At 29.6% G+C, this 23,481-nt stretch overlaps 1 protein-coding gene across 1 annotated transcript; it reads left to right on the top strand.

Moving 5' to 3' along the window:
- Positions 1 to 496: 496 nt before the first annotated feature.
- Positions 497 to 21,064, top strand: LOC129972058 (oocyte zinc finger protein XlCOF8.4-like). Its single transcript, XM_056086038.1, has 3 exons — positions 497 to 1,173; positions 19,924 to 20,552; positions 20,767 to 21,064. Exons 1-3 carry the CDS (start codon positions 497 to 499, stop codon positions 21,054 to 21,056), a joined length of 1,596 nt encoding a protein of 531 aa, XP_055942013.1. The 3' UTR covers positions 21,057 to 21,064.
- The last annotated feature ends 2,417 nt before the right edge of the window (positions 21,065 to 23,481 follow it).

Below are 23,481 nucleotides of genomic sequence, written 5' to 3'. Positions count from 1 at the left end.
TAAGCCGCTTCCTACAAAAGTAAACAAGTCCAGGATTTCTGCAGAGTGTTCCGGCAATGCACAACTAAGTGATCCTTGTGATATTTCTTATTTTTATCGCATTTCAGATGTTCAGGAGACGGAAGTTCAAGGCAAAGAAAACACATCTTTTACAGCTTCTTCAGAAAACATTGAATCTGCTCATAGACCTGAAATCGTCCATCGTGAAGCTTATGAAGAGACGACAGTTTCAGCCGGATCAAGTGGATTTCAGATACAAAATCAAAGTGCATCAGGTGTATCAGACCAGCTCTATGCAACAACTGAATAAGAATATAAAACGTCTCTTGAAAATAGCAAATGGCAAACTTTGAATTATGATAAAAAAAAATTTATTGATTCTCTAGAATGTGTCGTCAAAACAGGTCATTCAGAAAGTAAAAGTATTTCTGGAAATGAAAATTTGATTTTAAGGAATGTCTCAGAGTGTGTAAATCATAAAAATATTTCACCTGAAATGCATTCTCAAGGTCACAATAATAAGAAGAAAAGGACTACCGACTTGAAGATACCTACCTCTACCAAGGAGGATGGCAATGCTGTGGCTGGTCCTTCCGGATTCTGTTCTGGTAAGAAGAAATTTCCTAAGAACTTCTGTAAGCAAGATACTCCTAAAACGAATTATCGAACACACACTAGCTATAAGGGCGATATATGCAAGAAACAGTTCTCTCAAAAATCAGGTCTCAACCTACATTACATAACCCACACGGGCAAAACGCTTTATGCGTGTGATGTATGCGGAAAAGAATTTACTAAAAAAATAGATCGCGACAGACATCATCGAACCCATACCGGTGAGAGACCTTTTGTGTGCTACGTCTGCAATAAAGGTTTTGGTCGAAAGTTTAATCTTAAGAATCATGTTAGGACTCACACTGGCGAAAAGACTTTTGTATGTGATGTTTGTAATGAAGCTTTCGCTCGAAAGGGTACTCTTAAAACACATGTTCGTACCCACACTGGAGAAAAACCTTTTATATGTGATGTTTGTAATGAAGCTTTCGCTCGAAAGTGTACTCTTATAACACATGCTCGTACCCACACTGGAGAAAAGCCTTACAAGTGTCCATTTTGTGGAAAAGCTTTCACGACCAGCAGCAATTGTAATTTCCATCAGAGGAGCGCGCATAAGTGAAATCAACTTGTAAACTACCGAAATAATTCTTTTAATCTTGTGTGGAACTATTTTGCATTCTTAGCCGAATTTAAACAATTTTAATATGTGAGGAAGCACACGAGAGAAAAACCTTATTAATGTCCAGATTGTGAAATGACATTCGCGCACAGCAGCGATTGTAAAAAGCATCACAGAAGAAAGCACGGGTGAAAGTAATCAGCAAATTACAGAAATAATTATTTTACACTTCCATGAATTTTTTTTTACATTCTTCATTGAAATTTTATAAAATTAAGGAATTTTAAGTGCAAGTTGTTATAATTTTATTTTTAAATTTACTGTATGAATTTTATTACTTTGACGAAGTATATTTCCTGATACAGAACCCATAAGCTTATTGTATTTTACTAATAATTGACAATGAAAATATTTTTTCAGTTCAAATGCCTTTATATCTGAGTGTATGAGTATTGCTTATATTTTTTTTTTAAATCCTAATAAAAATTTTAACACATTTATATTAAAAATGCATTTTTATCCTCTCTTCAAATAAAATTATTTTGGTTTTGATTTTCGCTCAATATTAAATATTTCCAAATTTAATGGTATCTACCGTTTCATTTATAGTTTTTCAGAGTATTTCGGAAAACAATTTAATGCTAACTTAGTATTGGTTTTAAATAATGATACGTAAAACGATATTTTAACTGAAAAAATTACTTGTGTGCGGTAAATAATTGTAATAATCGATAAATTAATGTAAGCAGCACTTTTTTTAATTTGATGTTTTCTTAATGAATAATATTTGCTGCAATTGGAAAATATTGATAAAACAAAAATCTATTTTTAATATTAATGACGAATTTCGCAAGGAGTACCTTTCTTCATATCTTCTCTCTTGTTCTCTACAAGAGATATTTATTGCATTTTTGTAAAAAGTTAATAAATATTTTTATATTAGACGTAAGATATCAATATATCTGTGATTTATTGTTTTTCCTTTCTAAGAAATTCTTTGTAGTCATTTGCTATGAAATAAATAAATTCAATAGCAGTTTTTCCCAATGATTTGTGTAGTCCTTTTTGGTACTTAAGATAAACATGTGAGTTGACACATGCAGGAATTGCCAAATTTGCAAATTGGTCTAATGTACATTTTCAATGCGTTGAATTTGGAGGACCAACCGGTGTTTTTGAAATGTTTGGTAGCAATTTAATTAATTTTAAAACACAAGTCATTTAGGCAATAAATTTCCAATGGAAAAAATTGTTTTTAAAACATACCACAATTCGAAGCATGATCATTTCAATGATAAGTTTTAGACGCGTCATTGTATTTTCTATTTTTAACAAACTAAACAAACATGTGTTAAACTTATTTTGCATTAATATGTTTCATTGTTGAAGTGAAAATCTGATTATTTTCATTTTTCTTAACTTTGTATCTTGTATTTTTCTATTGCTAATGTTCAAATTATTATGATTCGGCGTATTTTGCGTGTTGCGTTTTTTCAATGTAAGGAAGGTATTCTTTTATAAAAAAATTGAAGATTTTTTTTTGTAATTATAATTAAAGTTTTGTTTCGGATCATGCGGCACCTAAAATTATTTAATTGTACCCATTTTTAATACTGCTGCAATATCTCTTAATATAATTTTATCTTGTTTCAAAGACAATTGTTTTGTGTTTGTGTGCCGGGGTATTTGATCTTCAGTCATTTCCCCTTAAAGCTAACTAATTGTATATATTCGAATCATTTTCCTGGGAATGAATTCATTGGTCTTTATGTGTTCAATTTGAGAGTCTTTTAAGCATCGATTTGTTTCGACAAGCATATTAGTTATATAGCATCGTTAAACCATTATCGGGATTGTAAACTATTTTAATATACAGTATTTTTATTCTGCTACATTTTCTTATAATATAATCTCACCTTGTTTCGAAGAATAGTGTTTTGTGCTAAGTGCCGATGCATTTTATCTTTTCTCCTAAACATTATCATTTCTTTGAATTTATTTTCCTGGCAATGCATTAACTGGGTTATATGTATTTAACTTGAAAGTGTTTTAAGCATCACTTGAATTTCAACCAGCTTATTAGTGATACAGCAACGTGTTAGTGATAAATTGAATGCAAGGAAAAAATATGTTCAGGGTTTAAGTTACAGATACTGGATTCCTATTATTACAGAATAATGCATTTGTGAGCAATCTGGTTACTAAAAAAAATTGCTGAATCTCAAAAACGATAATTATTTGTTGGAAATTTTTTCATACGATTAAAAAATAAACTATTTTCTTTTTAGATTATGATTTTAGGTGTAAAAAATAATGCATTCCAATTTCATTCAATTATAAAATTATTTGATTTTTTTTAAAAACAGAATACGATTAAATTTGAAACTGTGTCTTTTCAGAGGTCTTCTGATTTGTGTTTCAGTTCTTTCAACTAAATTGCATTAACCCTTGGTGTTAAGTTCACATATATGATGTATGAGGTTATGTATGAAATGTGTGCGTGCGTTTTTCATAAAGAAATTTAGTTGAATTTTTATATTTCGTTCGATTTACTGGCGGAGTTATTTGACTTTAAATCTATTCTCATTGAATTGATGAGATATTTCTTCGACATATCTTCGAATCAAATTTCTAAGGATCAAATGTAGAGATTTTTGCTTCAAAAGAATACTCAATAGATCCTAAATTAAAATATAATAATTAATTAACATTGATATATTTCAAATTATATTTTTGCATTTGAACTTACGATTGTTCAAAAAGTACAGAAGAATTTTTAAATGGCCAAAAAAATTATTCATTATTTGATTATTGAAATAGATTATTTATTTAAATTGATTGATTAAATTTATTTATTTCATTATTGAAATGGATTATCAAGACAGAAGACAAACGACAAATTTGAATCAAGGATATCTCGTATCTGGTATTTTCTAAGCAAACTCTATTCGATTAATATATTTTTTTAATAATTACTTTTAGTACTAAGATAAATTTATTTGCAAATTAAAGAAAATTTAGAAAGCTTTACAGAAATTTGCCTAAATTGAAGGCTTGTTTTAAACCTTAGATGCGGATATTATATTAGAATATGATAGCAGTGCTTAAATTGAAGAGAAATGTTGTAGCCCCTTTTTTTATTTAATTTTCATTTAAAATTCAGCATCGATAAAATATAATTTAAATGTCGGAAGCATTTTAATTTTTATATTTAATCAAAACAGTACATCTATGGTGTTAAACCCTTGGAAGATTGAATCCTTGATTTCCTTTAATTAATATTCACTGAATAGTTTTGATAACCGGAAGAATTAAAAGCCTGATTTCTATGTCAGCCATGCGATATAATACTGAATTGAGGCGAGAATGACCCTTGCATTTTTTATAAGAAACATGACAACTGCATTAACTTCTTTGACCAGGAGAATCAGGCAAAAATTATTAAAAGCATAATGATGCAAATGCAATTCTAGGAACTTATTTTTCGATATCAGAAAAACAAAAATGTTGAGCTAATCAGTTTACCAATTTTTTATATTAACTAAAAGGTCCCACTTTCCCACTTCCCAAAGAAGGAAAGAAAGGGTAGGACATCTCTAACAATACTCAACTTAGATACTTATATTTTAGATCTTCGGACAAATGAGACCCTGTTATAGGGAATTTATGGTGAAGTCTACAAGATCGATTTGGCTCATAAGATTAATCTTACTGAACGTGCTCACACACGAACTGATGAAAAGCTCTATAGATTTTTTGTTTGTGAAGTGTATTCATAATCAAGTACAGTTGTAATTTGCAACGCTGGAGAAAGCATACGTGCAATCAATCAGCAAATCACAGAAATAATTATTTTTCTCTAGTATGAAACTATTTCTTCTTTGTCAAACAGAAATTTTTAAAATTAAATTAAACTATTTCGTTTTTAAAAATACTCCTAGAATTTTACTATTTTATCAAAACATATTTCCTGATATCATACTTATGAGTTATTAATATCTAATTCGTGACTGGCAACGAAAATTTTAGTTCAAATAAAGTTATATTTATTTGTTTAATTTTTAATCTTTTTAATACTTTTTAATCCTTCTATAAATGTTTCCCAATTAGTATCAAAAATACGTATTCAGTTCTCATTGAATAAAACCATTATGATTTCTTCTTTTGATTTAATTGTAAATTAAATATCTACTTATTCAATGGTATTCAGTATTCAATTGCTAATTATTTAGAGTTTTGAGAAAGGGTCTAAATGCGAACTAAGTACCGGTCTTAAATAATAAAATGGATTACGATATTTTAAGTGAGCAAATGCACTTGCGTTCTTTTAATAACTGTAATAATCGACTGCAATGCATGAATTTAGAATTTCTGTCTGCAACAGTTTTTTTTAACTTAATATTTAATTAAAGAATAATACTTGGATTTGTTCCCATTCAGAAATTTAGAAAACATGTGAAATCCATTTTTTATATTAATAATAAACTTCACAAAGAACTCCTTTCTTTATATATTGAAGATCATGTACTATAAAAATTATTTAATGTATTTGGCAAATGCTTTAATAAATTTTTTTATATTAAGCAAAAGATTCCAATGTTTCTGTGATATTTTCCCTTTTTAAGAAATTCTTTGTTTGACATTCTACGCGAAAGAAATAAACTCATTATTTTCAAAGCCAATTTTATTTTCATCGATTTGTGTAATCTGAAAGTGCTGAAGCTGTGTGCGGGCTTTTCACATTTACAAGAACAGATTATTCAGCTTAAACTCCAAAATCTGGCAAATGGCGTTTTTGAATGATCGGAAGTATTGACCCAGAAAGATCTTTCTTGAAATATTTAAAAGCATTTTGATTCATCAAAAGTGAAGTGAAATATTTAATGTTGGATGTACTTTCCGAAGACCAAAAATAATTTTTATTCCCTCTCATATCGCAACGAAACATTTCGTCAATGATAAAAATTTTAAATGGATAATTATTTTATTTTTCCATATTTAACAAATTAAAGGGAATATTTTTAACTTACTTTCAATAATATTTAAATATTTGCTGAAGTGAAACTCCGACCGTTTTCATTGCTTTTATATTAAGATTTCAATGTGTCATTTTTAATGTTCAATTTTTAATGATTCGTCTTATTTTTTCATGTTGTTTGATTTCAAAATAAGGCATTCTTTTAATAAATTTTGAGAATTTTTTTTGTTTATAGATACGGTTTCTTTTTGAATCATGTATGTAATAGTAAAAAATACTTTAAATAAACCCATTTATAAATATGGCTTATCTTTCTGGCGAAGTAATTAAATGCATATAGGTAGAAACAGAAATAAAGGTTATAGAACAATAAAACGGAGAGTGTATGGTTTCAGAAGTAGTTTAAAATATTGAAATTATTTTACTCATAAAGCCATTAAAACATATTATACAAAATATTTAATTGAAATATTTTTACCATTAATTTTATGTGACGGCCCATCTAATCGTCACAGACGCTGAGTAGCATTTGTTGTCGGTTTAATACGCGCAAGAACCATTTTTGTTCATACTGGGCCAAGAATACGTTCCAATCTCAAACATGTGACATAGCTGTTTTAAAAACTGAGTCAAACGTAGTGAACATTTTAAATGTGTGAGACACTTGTAAAATATAGCTTTTAAAGATTTAAAAATTTTTTGGATGGAATTTTTCATCCAACAAAACCTGCAAGTTTAAGAGATAAAAAAAAGGAAAATAAAATGGTGACAATGAACATTAAAATAAAGCATTCAATTAAAATATGTGAACCCTGAAGTCGAATGAGAAGTGGAACACATTTTTGCACTTCTTACCGATAAGGAGATCATAGTGAGTATAGAAAGAGTATCCTGTACGGGGGCGAGTCAATTTGGAATATTTTCGTTCAAGGAGAATGGGACATAAACTAGTCGTGAGTTTGATTGAAAGTGATTCGTTGTGGATCAGAAGATCCCATGATTCAACTAACAAAGAACCCTCTCGCATCGCATTACGGGCATACGGTCGTCAGTAAGGATGTCGCAGATTTTTAAGCAAAATCTGCGTATCATTTCTGGAAATATTCACTTTATCCCAAAACCAGAAAATATGACAATGATGCATCTATTCTGTAGAAGTCGCTAGAAAGGATTAAAATATTAAAAATGAGCGAAATAAATACATGATGCTAAGAATACACATAAAAAATAGTTATTTTCGTGTCCTCCAAATCTCGTTGTTTGCTCGGCGGTTCATATTACACTTCAACTTATTAAAGCCTTATCTGTATCTCGTATTTATAGGAATTTTGTGTTAGGTCAATTTATATTCATAAACCAACGTATATTATTACATTCAGTATTAAATTAAGCAGCTCATTTTGTTCATTGCACTTCAAAACAATGAAAGTAAATCACATGACAAAAGAATAAACTTGAAGAATTGAATAATAAACTTGAATGAATTATTAGAACGAACTTTGAACAATTTGACTTTCATTTCGTGAATAAAATATAATGCTTCAAAATAAGCTTAAAATAATTTTGTTAAGAATTGATTAAAAATTCAGTAAAATATGCGACAAAAGCTGTTATGTAAAAATGCAAAAATCAGTTTTGTGCTGTAATATTTTTTGAAAGTTTATTATAGCAAAAAATTGCTAACATTTTGCTTAATGCATAGATTGTGCCATGCAGTTCATGAGCAGAAGTAATCATATAAAGCATCACTAGTCAAAAGTAATGAACCTTTCTTCAAGACATGAATTAAGGGAAAATGTTGAAATGCTATTGTAATAATATTTTCAATATTGATATTCCATTTGAATATCGGATTCATGGATGAAAAGGAAAATTTCTACTTTAGTGTGTAACTGATTTTACAGGATTATTTATTTTTTCTACGCTAATAAATACTAAACCTTTCAAAATTGAAATTTTAATATTTTTTTAAAACTTAAATTGTTTATTTCTGATATTTTAAAGAGAGGTTTTTTTTTTTTTTTTTTTTTTTTTTTTTTTACAGTTTTAGAAATATTTTGATTTTAGAAGAATTCGGATTAGAAAAGTAAGTTATAAGTAAAAAAAAATCGTTGTTTCTTTGGACGAATTTATAAATGGAGTTGTAAATGTTTCTTGGATTTAATTTTCATAACAAATATCATTCCTCTTTAAGCTTTAGGAAACGAATATCTTGTGTTTATTGCACTGTCCGTGTATTTATTACATTAGATGGATCTGATTTAAACCTATAATTCAGAATATGTTCTAAATATGTCATTCAACGAATATATAAAATATTGATGCAAGTTGAATGTTTCGGATGTTATTTATTTTATAATATATTGATTGATTAATCCAAACGATACAGTTCTGGATACAGGTTTATTGAATGAAATGTTTCAAAACCTAATATATATTTCACCTGTTCATAATTCTTCTAACATTTAAAATCGAAACTCTTGGAAAATTAGAGGAAACTGAAACTATTTAAAAAGCAGAAAAATTACAGAAATAAAAATAACAAATTATATACATTTATAAGTAAACACATGGCACATAAATTCTCACAACGTTCGTCAATTCTTCATCAAGTAAAGTACAAAAGAGTGTAGATCTGATATCAGAAAAATATCTTCTTCAAATGTGTAGAATTCATGCAGAAATTTTAACACTGTAATAATTGGGTTAAAAAATATTTTTCTATAGAGAATGTTATGCAGTTTCATACAAGAGTAAAAGAAGTATTTCTGCAATTTGCTCATTTATTTCATTAATGCATTTTCCTGTGATGCTTACTGCAACTTCTGTTGTTAGTGAATCTCTTTTCACAAGCTGGGCATTTATAAGGTTTTACCCCAGTGTGTGTTCGGATGTGTATTTTAAGATTAGAGAGATGAGCAATTGCCTTTTGACAGACATCACACACAAAGGGTTTTTCATCCGTGTGAGTCCGATAATGCGTCTTAAGATTTTGTTTGAAATTGAAATCTCTTCCACATATATCACACACAAATGTCTTTTCGTCAGAGTGTATTCTGTAATGTCGTTTGAGATCTGGTTTCTGAGCAAATAATGTTTTACAAATTATGCACTCAAATGGTTTTTCGCCAGTATGTATTTTATGATGTTTTTGAAGGCTGCCTTTCAATTTAAACTCTTTAGGACAAATATCGCAAACAAAGTTTTTCTTAAGAGGACGTATTCCAAAAGGTCCTGCAACTTCAATGCCATCTTTCATGCAACAAATTAATTCTTCCTCGTTGGCCGCCATTTTGTCGATGTGATTGGAATCTTCAGAAGTCATTTCAGGTAAAATTGGCTCGTTTTTTAGTCCCCTTTTAGCTTTGATAGTACTAAGTTTTGGTTTCTTGTTTTCTTGTAAAAATCCATAATTAAAAAGAGAATTCTTGCTTCCAGTAATATTTTTCTTGACAGAAAGAGTGCTTTTAATAACACAGTGCAGGAAATCCATAAACAATTCTTTATCATTATTAAAAGATTGCCATTTTCTATACTGAAGAGATATTCGGAATTCTTCATAAGCTTCTCCAGCGGATAAATTTGAAACCTTTGAATCATCATTTTTTTTTGCTCAGAGACAGATTCGGTGTTATCTGTTGTTTTCGTACAAGCCTTTTGAGAGACTCTCTCAGAATTGCAGGCATTTTCAAACTTTTCCGACAAAACGTTTATCGATGCATTTTCATTATTTCCTTGAGCGTCCACTATTGACGTACCACACCGATTTCTCATTTGTGAACTGTTCGAGATTGCCTTCAATTTCCGTTTTCGCCTTGAGTCAGACACTAACAAAACATCATCAATTTTTTCTTTTAGCGATGTATTTATTACTGCCGAATTTTCACTATAAATTTGACGATTTTCTGGTTGCAGATTTTCATCAATGTCATTCAAATTTTCTTTAACTATATCTTTTGCGTAATCCTTATTTTTATCTATTTTGTCTGATTCTTCTAAATTTGGCAATGTATATACATAGTCATTGTCCTTATAAAAGAGGCAGGAATGATTCTCACCATAAGGCACTGTTCTATAACAAATCTGACACAAGTGTCGAGCCATATGTATTAAAATTCAATTTAAAAAAAGGTATGTCCTCAGAAACGTATACAGAAAATGGCTGACAATTCGAAGTAATCAAGATTTTAAACGTTCCTAACAATTTATTTCTAGGTCGTTATTGCTGATGTCATAAAATTTGTACATTTATTATGATTAAATTGGATTTAATCTATTAACAAATTATGTTTTGATTCGTTTCATAAACTAGACCTTTCTCACCTTAAATCAAGACATGCATAAGATTCTAATGAAATATCCGGCATATCAAATTTAAAATTACCTTTCTGTTATGTATGATACTGAGCAATCTTGAATTATCTTAGTTATCAAATGAAATGAGTTGCGAATATTTATATCTGCTTGAAATCAAATTCTAGGTATAGTTTTCGATTAGAAAACTTTGATATGATCTTTTCTTTACTTTTTTAATTCTTAATTCTACTATTGATCCGAGTCTTCCTCTCTGATTATACAATGATAATTATTATTTTTCTATAACTCATTTTTATATGTACACGATATGTTTCGAATGAAATCTGATTTTGGTATTCTGGTAACGATTTCGGCTATCATGTTTCCATTGCACTCGAGACATATTTCACGTATTTCCAATTTTTTCATAAGACGAAACATAACGCATTTTCAATGCAGTTTTGCAAGCGATTGAAACCAAAATTGGATGCAGAACATGCTTTTTTGGTGTATGTCTGCGAACACATAACAAACATATATGGTTTTATATAAATGGTTACATTTTTGAATTATAGTATTTATTTGCATAGATATATGCACAAACAAACAGACAGTCAATTCATTCATTTCATTCAAAATGTAATAGATCTTGATAAGTTGGATGGCAAAACTACAGCAAAATTTATCCATCTGTTTTTTTATGTTTTGGTCATCATGTTGTTTCACAAGCACTTGACCAGGAAGGCAGACACATTTCATAAGAATAGATTTCGTTCAACTTACAAAGAATTTTAAGACTTTGATCTAGATCTTACCCTGAATTCGTTTCTTCTACTTTAAAGAGTTTTCGAATCATTGCACGAATGAAAGAAGAGCCAGAGAGATATATTTCTAAAATTCCAATTTTCGGTCTCAGGTTGGACTGAAATATGAACATGGTTCAAAATACAGAGATAGAATTATTCACGAGAAAGTAAAAAATGAATCAAAATTGATGATACAAAAGGGCAAATTTTTTTTTAATCACGTGTCTTATATAGTATCGCCATTTGGAGCCAGACAGCAAATCTTCCAAGTAGCCCAGAGAAGAAATTAAATTTCCTCCTCCGAGCGGTTTTCGGATTATACGTTCAAATTCATTTTTAAGAACACTAATTAGTTTTCATTCTATAGTTCAGAAATTGAGTCCTTCGATTGATTTCCAGCAGATTAAACTGAGGATTTGAACGGATCCAAACAGAATAAATCAGAGCACAGAATCAAAGAAAGAGATAGATCTCACGCATCTGACATTTGTGTGTCATTATCTGTTTGTGTTATATTAACCACCTTTGGAGACCAAAGGGTTCTTTGAAAATTTCTATAGTTGTTCATTTCAATTAAATTTATTGCGCTTCTCTTCATTTTTATGATTATCCTAAGAAAATATTTTCAATTGTCAAATCTGTTCATTGTTTATTTAAATCATCCTATTACCAATGACCACATAATGCATTTAAAAGCATGTATCATGTCACAGTAATCGATTTGCACTTCACTCACTGCTGTAGTTTCACTTTTTTATTCGTCAAGTAAACTACATAGGCACTAAATTAAACTCTTATTCTTTTGGTTCGGAAAAAGTAACAAAATCACGCAATAAAAACTGCTAAATATTTAAGAAACTTATGCGGTAAATTTAAGTATAAGTATTTTTAAAACTGTTAAAAGTTTCAAAACTTGCCATAATAATTTAATGCCTATAGTGAAATGAAAATTTTATAAAATATTAAATTATATATTAATTTTTTTTCTTTAAGATTCTAGTGAGTTATAGAATGAAATTATACAAATTTCGCACACACACACACACATTATTAATTATTATATAGATATTCTGATATTTAGGGTACATCAATCAGGCTTTTTGCTACACAATTCAAGAATTTTTATAAACTTTATAAAGATACCTGAATTCAATCAGTCATTTAATTGTACAATGAAATGCCATTCTGGCAGCAAGAACAGAACAGCAATTTTTTTTGTAATCTCTGCTCTCCACCGCATTTGACGAATGAAAGAATAGCTGTATACCTCACAATTTTCCAACTTTGAGTAGACATGAATCATGATGAATTGCTTCGAGATAAAATGTCAGGTTTCCGAGCTCTTTTCAATATTAATAATAAATCAACTAGACTAAATGCATTCATACAGGAAGTATTGTTTTCCTCTCTCTCTCTCTCTCACACACACACAGAAAGTAAATCTCTAGAACTTGTTTTCACCCTAGATCAGAGGTTCCCAAACTTTTTTTTCTCATGGACCACTTTCAAAGTTTTACTATTTTCGGTAGACCCCTGCTGCTACATTTCTACTGTATTCCCAAAACTCCTAAAAATATCACCCTAAATTGGTGGTGTTAAGAAGAAAAAAAAAGTAACACATTTTCTTGTGTCCTATTTATTAAAATAATACTTGTGGTTATACAAATTTATAAACATTTATTATTACAAACAATCACAAATGAACTCTGAAATGTAAATCAACAATAAAAAATAGTCATACTTTTAATGAGACGGATATACTTGACGAATTGACAGCAAATTATCAATATTTGGCTTCAGTTTTGTAAGAAGTAATCTCAAATCTCCCCGTTCTGTGATGTTCAATCTGCTCCTTTTTTTATTAACAGCTTGGTAACGGCACTAAAACTTCTTTCGACAAGATATAACGAGGGAAACGCTATCAAAAATTTTCTCGAAATTTCCTACACCCCAGGATATTTTTCAGGGATTTCTGCCTGCAGCCAAAATATTTGATAGCCTTTTTTAAATTTCCCCTTCAGTTCCTCGTTGGTGCTGAGCTCAAGTAGCTCCTCTTGTAATACTACATTCGTCTCTTCCGTTTCATCAAATGGGGTTATGATCCATGGTGGTATTTCCATCGTCAGAATATCTTCAAATCTATTTTTGAAGTCACCATGCAGGGTATTTAAATGTTGAGCGTATGTCTGAATATCCTCATCAAGACATTCTATCTGTGACAAGTGCGGAAACTGGGACAATTCGCGCCGACTAATATTTTGTTTCATTAATTTCAATTTACCAACAAAAGCCGAAATTACACCCTTTGTTTTAATTAAATTAAGGCTATCCCCTTGTAACTGCAAGTTAACGTCATTGAATTTTATGAACAAATCTGTTAAGTACGCAATGTACGCTTTATATTTGATCATATTTTCTTTTAAATCTGGTGCTTTATGTTTCCAGACACTCTGTCACTGATTCGAAAAGTGAGTAAAATCTCGATAAGCATGCACCTTTCGACAACCAGCGTACTTCAGTATGCAAGAGCAGTTGTTGGAAATCTTCATTTTCATCGCACAATAGTGCAAATAAACGGGTATTCAAAGCATTGCTTCTTTTTTTAGGCGATTTTACCAGAATATGGCTATTAAGACACAACAGAATAGAATTATTGCAATAAAAAAATGCCCGCGGAAACACCGCTTTTTTAATCAATCGCCGTCGTCGCGTAAATAAATATTTTTAAACAAAAAAGTACCTAGGTACCTAAAGTTTAATCTTCCCTGGCTTTTTGTTCTTTTATCGAAGTTTTGAATAATCTCTAGTATTCAATTTTTACTGCATAACTACCTACTACACTCAAATAGAAAAACAAATATAATATGATTGATAAATTACAATATATAATAAAAATGTGCATAACAAATAGGCAGATACTTACTTTTTCCGGCACTGCAAACACTGACATTGACACCGGGATTTGAACTTTTATGTTCAAAATCCCGGAAACAAATGAGTAACGTTTTGTTCTTGGCATTATACTAATGTAGATTGCAAGCAGAGGGCAAGTCGCATTTCATCCCTTTGCAGGTCTAAACAAGCATCACGGACGAGCGGGCGCACGGGCGGCACTTTGCAAGTCTTGACATGTGATGTACACTTGTACTATTATCTATTGTTCTATTCAATTCTGTGTTTGAACTGAGTCTCGAATATTTTTGAGTACCTACCAAGTGAATGATGCTACCTGCCAACGTTGATAGGTAAGTCCAAGCCAAAATTTTTGTTCTTTATTATGAAAACCAGAAAATTTTCCGTGGACCCTCACTTACAACTTGTGAACCCCTGTTTTCTTTTCACGTCTACGTAGACCCCCGTGTGGTCTCCTATGGACCCCTGGGGGTCCACCTGAACCACTTTGGGAACCTATGCCCTAGATCATAATGGTATATCAGGAAACGAATCAGCATATAATTGAACTCGAAACGTTCAATCTTCTGCAGCTGAGAAATGGATATGGAACGAAGATATTTTTTGACACATTATAAATGAAATTCTTAGGAAAGAATTTAAGGAGTGAAAAGGAAATAACTGCACTAAATGCTTTTATTACTTGAAAAGCACCAAACATAGATATTTTGGATAACCTTCCAATAGAAAAATGGATATTTTGTCCTCAATCTTTCGTTTTGGAATCTTTCCATCCCATGAAAAGTTATGTAGCTTTGGTGTGACCACTTTACCCAAATGTCTTGCTTGTAATGAAATAGAGGATATTGAAAGTATTCTTTTTCCGGAGTGCAAATTATCGAGTTTAAACTAATTTTCATTGAAAATAAAAATAAAAAAATATTTAGAAGCGCACATTATTGTGAATATATTGGCACATTATATTACACATGGAATATTAAGATCACTTATTGATTTGAGATTTAACGTAATAGTAGTTAATCTTTAGGATACTCATTCATTAAAATGTTTAACCGCAGTAGCTAGAAAGTTTCGAGATAATAGAATGACCCGGAAACCTACAGTGTAGCTTTTATACTAGTAATGTGCCACAGTCGCTTCCGAATAGCGGTATGTAGGTGGTTCAGCAGTTATTCTTCCCTTTTCTAATGTATATTTATTTTTAATTATATTTTTTTCAGAATTACAACAAGTTAATTTAAGAATTTACAAACTGTTTCAATTAATACGCTTTTCATTTTTATGCAAAAAATTTCTTGAAATATATATTAATTTTTTTATTAAAAATAATCATAATTTTAAATATGTTACAAACGTAACCATAAATTATAACTCGGTCTTCAGTGAAAGTGTCTAATGGAAATCTCTATTAACAATGGAATCTCGGTTTCATGTGTAAAGTGGGCAGGGCATCGACCTGCATGAAGATGAGAAATAATGTAATGCAGCTCCATATGGTAGCGTAAAAATGCGACTGCAGTGGTCGAATAAATTTTCTCACCAAATATCGGATAAAGTGTTTCAAAAAAATTCGAAGCAAAAAGATGAAGTGAAATCACACGAAACAATCACCTAAAAAGAATGCAATGGGTTGATCAGGTGAATTACGAGAATTTGACGTTGTTCGAATAGGACGGTTTCGCCTTATTGAAATGACCATACAATGAAAAATAGGAGTCATCCATCCACATGATGTTCAGCAACCGTTTTGGGTCACACTTCATTTGAGCAACCATACATGTAACGAAATTTAATTTTTCTTCTGTTTCTACTGGTATTAACCAGTGTCGTGCTTCATGGGTATAAATATAAGATTCCAAACAGAATAATTCGAAATAAAAATTCCTGTTCTCCCAGATTTTTGAGCAATATTTACTTCTTTCGGAACCAGTCCTAGTTTGGTATAAATGCGATGCATATGTTACTGTACAGCATATTTTAAAAGAGTGTAAGAGTTTTAAAAATCATAAAAGCAAATGGCTTAGAAATTCTCATCTTCATTTGCATGAATTATTGGGTGATCCCTCTTATCCTCATCTTTTGTCATTTCTTGCTGAAATTGGCTTCCTAAAGGGCATCAGTTCGGTGCTCTTGTAATACTTCTTTGCTTTGCATGCCTTTTTTATTTTTATAAACTTTTATATAGAAAGTAAGAGTCGGGTTTAAATAGAAATAAGGGAGCATCTCTTTTTTTGCATCAGTGTGCAAAGTAATTTTCATCTCTGGAGTTTAATTAATGAAAACATTTTTGTATTTATGTATAACAAAGAAAAACTGACATCGAACGGATAATCTAAATTTATTTTTAATGATGAATTTCATAAAAAGGGTCATTTCTTCATAACTATAAAATATCGTTTCATAAAATGTTATGATTGTTTTTGTAAATTAATTTTATATTATGCATACAAATTTGGTCAGTACATCTTATTTTTTACATTATTTTCAGTCAATTTTAATACTAGATGTCAATGTAGGAAATTCAATAGTAATTTCCTATTTCATGGTTTTTGGAATATATACATAAAAACTAAAAAGACAGTTAAAAAAATCACAGCGTTTTCCTCATCTCATTTTGGAATGTATGCAGTATTTAAAAATGAATATCTTTAGCATATTATCTTATTTGTTGACAGCAGATTTTAACATGTTTATAAATGGAATTAAACTGACAGTGTGGTAAATGTTTGGGAAGATTAATTTTTGGCATCTAAATAAATTGCAGCTCTAGTTTACAAATTGAATATTTCCATAAAGCATTTGTAGCATTAAAAATTAAATTCCCTTTTCTGTTACATAATCCAATAGCTTAAATTATCTTTATGGATTTTCAAAATTTTGAACGGTTCAACGTTGTTTTTCTGGGAACAATGTATACAATAGACAAAAATTCGAATTTTACACATATTCCCATGTTTTAGATCTGAACAAGTTTGAAAAGCATCTGTTTGGAATTATATCTAACAGTCTGTGAACGAGATAAATTAGAAAAGCCTTAAACTAAACAGATGAAATTTGGCTTAAATAAGAGAAACGAGGCGCGACTAAATTAAAGGCCAAACTTGATGATGTCGGCACAAAATAACCCCACCTATCAGAAAGACACAAGTGACACTTGTCGATATCGAAAATCAGAAACCGACCTAAATTCCAAAAACCTTTAGAAAAATGCACTTAATGTCTCAAGTAGAACAACAGCCCCAAAGCCACATCAATATAAAATGCCACAGGGGCTTCTAGAAATTGTTATACAAACATAACAATCGAAACAAAACCCTAACAATACAACATTAATAGTTACACAAAAGATACAACAGAAAAATAATTATACTTTATTTAAAATGGTTAATGAAAGATACAAAACATTTATAGTTATACAGAGAAGGTACAATATAATAATAGTTAAACGATGCACAATAAATTTAAACAGAAATAAATTATACAATATATTCATTCAATTTCAATTGATAAATTTGAGCCATAATATCGACACAGGAATTTTTTAACAACATGATACCAAATTTATTACTTATTGATATAGACCAAAGCTGTTCATTCCTAACAAATTTTGAACGACATCCATTAACAGGAAGTATGTCTGTCTTGTTATTCGAGCACACATGAACTCGATGAATACTGAAAACAAGACGAAAGGCATATAAAATGTGATATAGTGATTATGGCCTATAAAATAAGGAGTCTTAGGAAGATTTAAATCAAACTTGTCAAATATTTGATAGTCTGTCTGTTTCTATTTCTGCATGCATAAAGGTGTAATAACTCATTAAGGCAAAGACTTAATAAATGAAATTCTAAATGCGATTTATAACTGTGAAACTATAATTCTTTGTTAAATTTATATTACAAAAATCATCCAAAATACCTATTTCTTAGCAAGATCCAGTAAAAGTGACAAATAAACGCAAAAATTCAATATTTCGTAACTATTATTCCCGAATGAAGTGCAAAGTATCTGAGATTTATTCTACTCCACAATCACACCCTTCAATATAGAATATGCATGAAGATTTCGAAAAGACCAAACCCGCTTTTGTAAAACGATTTTGGATGTCAGGAATAGATATTTGGAATTTGATAATTTCGTGTCATATTTTTAAAGAAATTTGAAAGAGTCTAATTGCACTTAAAAAAAGTCTTGTTTGTTGAAATTGCAATTAAATAAAAGCAGAGAAAACATTTTTATATAAACTAGCCGCCTTTGGCGACCAGCCGGTTCACCAATCTTAATGTTCGTTAAAATTGTAATAATTAAATATTTTATGCAATTCCTACTTTAATAGCTTCTTCATCAAAATATTTTAAAACTTCAAATTTTGATAGTCCTATAATTCACTCATAATATTATAAAGGCCTTCAGTCATAACGTAATCTGTATCTCTCTAATTTCCTGTTAGTTCCCGTAGAATTTATACTATAAATTAAAGTGGAAAGGATTAATCTGCAATTAATATAAAATTTTTTACTGAAACAAAGTATTTTTTTGTAATATGATTACTGAAAACAGTCACTGAGCGTTTAAACTTTATGGGCACTAAAGAATATCTTTCCTAATTTATGTAATATTTCAAGAATTTGTCAACAACATTTTCTCAGATTCATTATGACCAGAACGATTAATTAACAATGTTTAATTTTAAATGCATCAAACACTAAGAAAATAAAACGAATCGTTTAAAATAATCGGTTGAAAATAGGTTAAAAAAAACTAAAAAAAACGATGTACTTAAAACTATAAGCGTATACAAAAAAATATATAACTAACATAAATACAATTTAATTACAAAAACATGCAACTAACCTAAAAATAATTTAAATCATCCGTTAATAATGGTTGTCATGTCAACAATCAGAACACAATGCGCATGAGTGAATTTTCAACGCCAGTTACGGTAACGCAAATGCTTGAGTTTTTCTACGCCAGTTGGGGTAGCGCTATGCAGATTAGAAATTTTTAATTTCCTTTATTCTCTTTTATTTTAATTCAAAAGTACTTCAGAATGAATCTGAAAGATCGATTAATTAACAATGTTTAATTTTAAATGCATCAAACATTAAGAAAATAAATAGAATCATTTCAAATAATCAGCCGAAAAATCAGCCATGACTATTGGGAAAAAACCCAAGCTATACTCATTTGGCGGTGGGAAAAATGAAAAGAATATTTTGGCGGGAAAGTTAGTTTTTAATTAATAATTAAAATTCTAATTAAAAATTCAAAAAAGGGCAATCCTATCTTTTAAGTTAGATCAAACTGCACACGGTGTGCAAATTTGATTAAAATCGGTTAAGTAGTTTAGGAGTCCATCGCGGACAAACAACGTGACACGTAATTTATATATATTAAGATTGGAGGAATTTTATTCTTTTCCATTTTATGCAGAAAACACGGTTTTGTTTTCGAATACCGTTTATTACAATCGAATACAATTCTAGAATTTCGGAAAAAAGGCTCTAGTATGTTATTTATGAAACGAATCAATTATAATTTTTCATCGATTCTATCATTTAAATCGTAGCTGTTTCCCCAGAATAACTTACTCAGCTGCAATCCCAATTGCATTAAACCCCTGAAAGAAACTGAAAACTTGATTACTTTTCTCATTATAAACTATTTATTATGAATTTTTGAATGGTCAGAATTTCTATTAAACAGAAAAATTAATGGCTCCGTACTTGTGTCCTTATTGTCGCAGAATGGTGACATACAACGATAATCACCCTTGTTACATTTATATGATCGAAGACTATGAAAACTCATTACGGCAGCCTAACGAATCAAATAAAAGGAATTCAAAATACAACTATGCCAAATTTCCTTTAACTTTGAATGACAGTTCAGGAAATTTGCCAAACGAAAATGAAAGGTCTAAATATTTTATGAATGATTTTGAAACGACATTTTCCGGATCAAGTGGTATTGACATTGAAAATCAAAGAGGACCAGATGAATCAGACCAGATCTATGCAACAACTGATGACGAATGCAAAATGTCTCTTGAAGATAGCAAATCTCGGTCTTTGAATAAAGATAAAAAGAATTTTATGGATTATTTAGAATGTGCTATCAGAAATTCTTTTTCAGATAATAACAATATTTCCAGAACTGCGGAATCGACTGCGAATTTTGATCTGCCACCAGGATGTAACGAGCCGAAAAATGGCAAAGTGCAAGTGTCAGAGGATGTAATTGATGAACATATTTCACCTGGAATGCACACTAAAGGTTACAATAATAAGAAGAAAATTGCAACCGACTTGAAGGAACCTATCTCTACCAAGGAGGATGACCATGCTGTGGCTGGTCCTTCCGGATTCTGTTCTGGTAAGAAGAAATTTCCGCAGATCTTCATTAAGAAAGATACTCCTAAAACTAATTATCGAACACACACTGACGACAGGCCCTTTATATGCGTTATATGTAATGCGTTATATGTACGTCCTCTCTTATAAATCACGACGTGACCAACATTACAGAACACATACTGGCGAAACACCTTATGTTTGCGATGTATGCGGAAGAAAATTTTCCCAGATAGGAAACCACAACAGACATTATAGAACCCACACAGGCGAAAGACCTTTCGTGTGCGACTTCTGTGAAAAAGGTTTTGCCAATAAAGATAATCTCAAGAAACATGTTAGGACTCACACTGGAGAAAAGCCTTTTGTATGTGAAGTTTGTAATAAAGCCTTCGCTGAAAAGGGTACTCTTAAAGCACATGCTCGTACCCATTCTGGAGAAAAGCCTTACAAGTGTCCAATTTGTGGAAAAGCTTTCACGACCAGCAGCGATTGTAATAGGCATCAGAGGAGCGCGCATAAGTGAAATCAACTTGTAAGCTACCATAATTCTTTTAATCTTGTATGAAACTATTTTACATTCTTAATCCAATGGAAACAATTTTAGTTCAGAATGCTTAAAATTTTATTTTTAAAATTACTGTAAGAATTTTACTACTTAGACGAAGCATATTTCCTGATATCGAAACTGTAAGTGACTACTATTATGTTAATAATTGACAATGAAAATATATTTTCAGTTGAAATGCATTTATTTCTATGTGTCTTACCTTTTTTACACTTTTTAATAGGTTTCAATCAAAGTAAAAATTTGAATAATGAATAATGTAAATATTATTACTTGTTTTGATTTTAAGTTAAAATGAAATATTTCTAAATTTAATGTTATTTACCGTTTCATTTCTTGTTTTTAAGAGTATCTAGGAAAAATTTAAATCTCAAATATATATGCGTTTCAAATAATGCTACGTAAGTATTTTGATATTTTAACTGAACAAAAATGCATAGGTTCGGTTAATAATTGTAATAATTAACAGAAATATTTTGAACTTGTATAAGCAATATTTTTTTTATTTGATTACTTATTCATGAATAATATTGCTGCAATTGAAAAATTGAAATAAAATGTAAAATCTATTTTTATTATTAATGAATTTTATTATTAAATAATTTCTCAAGAAGCACCTTTCTTCATATCTTAAAAATCGCCATTTATAAGAGATATTTAATGTACTTTTGTAAATAGTTTAGTAAATATTTTTACAGTACACATCAAATTTCAATGTGTCTATTGTGATATTTCTTTTTTACTCTCTAAGAAATTCTTTGTAGTCCTTTTCTATGCAATAAATAAATGCAGTATCAATTTTTTTTCAATAATTTGTGTAGTCTCTTTTAGTATTTAAGATAAATGTGTGAGCTGACACATCCAGAAAACATAAAATTAGCAAATTTACTAATGTATATTTTCAATGCTGGAAATTCAGAGATCCAAACGATGTTTTTGAATTGTTTGTTTGCAAATGAATTAAATAAAAATAAAAGGTAATTTTGCCATGTTTGTGCAATAAACTCCAAAGCAAAAAATTAATTTACTAAAATTAGAAGCATAATCCTTTTAATGTTTCAAGTTTTAAATGTTTAGTTGCATTTTCTATTTTTAACAAATTTAAGAAATATATTTAAATAATTTAAAGCAATATATTTAATGAAAGATGTTAAAATTGGTCGTTTCTTTCTTTTTATAAGCATTTTAACTTATATTTTTTTTACAATGTTATTGTTCAAGATATTATGATTCGGCTTATTTTTTCTTGTTGAGTCTTTCCAATGTAAGATACTTTTTATTAAATCTTTTGTAGATTTTTCTATTTAAAATTAACTTTTCGGCTCGAATCATGCGGGATTAAAAATGATTTATATGCATGTATTTTTAATGGTGTTGCCCTTTCTTGTAATATAACCTCATCTTGTTTCGAAAACTCTTATTTTGTGCTAATATGTCGTCTTCAATCTTTTCTCCCGTTCGTTAATGAATTCTCATGACTTCAAATCATTTTCCTGGATATGAACTCGCTCTCCATTATGCATTTAACTTGAAAGTCTTTTAAGCACAGCTTTGATTCGACCAGCAAATTAATGATATAGCATCGTGTTAGCGATAAAATGGATGCAAGAAAACGAAATTTTCAGGGTTTAAGCTAAATATACTAAATTTATCTTACTGCTGAAGAATGTTTTCGTGCGCAATCAGTACACTAAAAAATTTTTTTTGGAAGTTTGAAGATGATAACGATACACAGAGTACAAGCTGGCGAGTAGCACTTATTTGTGCGATATATGCATTTAATAAATAAATATTATATAAATTGTTTTAGCTGGAAAATTATAAATGTGTTTTTATTGTCACAGATGAATTTTAAAACAAATTCGTTTTTTTTTTTTTTCTTTTCTAATTCTTTGGAATTTGCTTGATAGAAGATATTTTTTTCCTTCTACATAGTTTAATAAATGTTGTTTTAATTATTTTAAATTTTCTTTTTCCTTAGAAAAAGCTTTCGGGTTATTTCCTTCAAAGAAGTTATTGAATCCGATTCAATAAATTCAGTTTCTATTTTCACTTTCTTTGAATTTGAAAATAATGTATTAATCGGAAAGAACGTTGAAAGATGTTGTCTTTTCATCCAATTGAATGTTAAGTGTTCCATTTAGAGAATGAGAAATTCTTATAATTTTATGTATGTAAGTTTAATTAAATTAATATTCTTATAAAAGATAAGCAAAGATTAATATTTTTTTTTCTGAATTACATTCTTAATTTTTCAAGTGGAATTCTGTAGTTACAAGATATTTGAAATTCTTTATAGTTCTATAATTCAACATCTTTACACTTTCACATACAATGACGAATTTTATTCATGCATCGAATAACTACATTTTTAATTTTATAT

Source organism: Argiope bruennichi, chromosome 6 (assembly GCF_947563725.1).
Source record: "Argiope bruennichi chromosome 6, qqArgBrue1.1, whole genome shotgun sequence".
In the NCBI taxonomy this organism is placed as follows: domain Eukaryota; kingdom Metazoa; phylum Arthropoda; class Arachnida; order Araneae; family Araneidae; genus Argiope; species Argiope bruennichi.
This window is presented reverse-complemented; position numbering and strand designations above follow the sequence as displayed.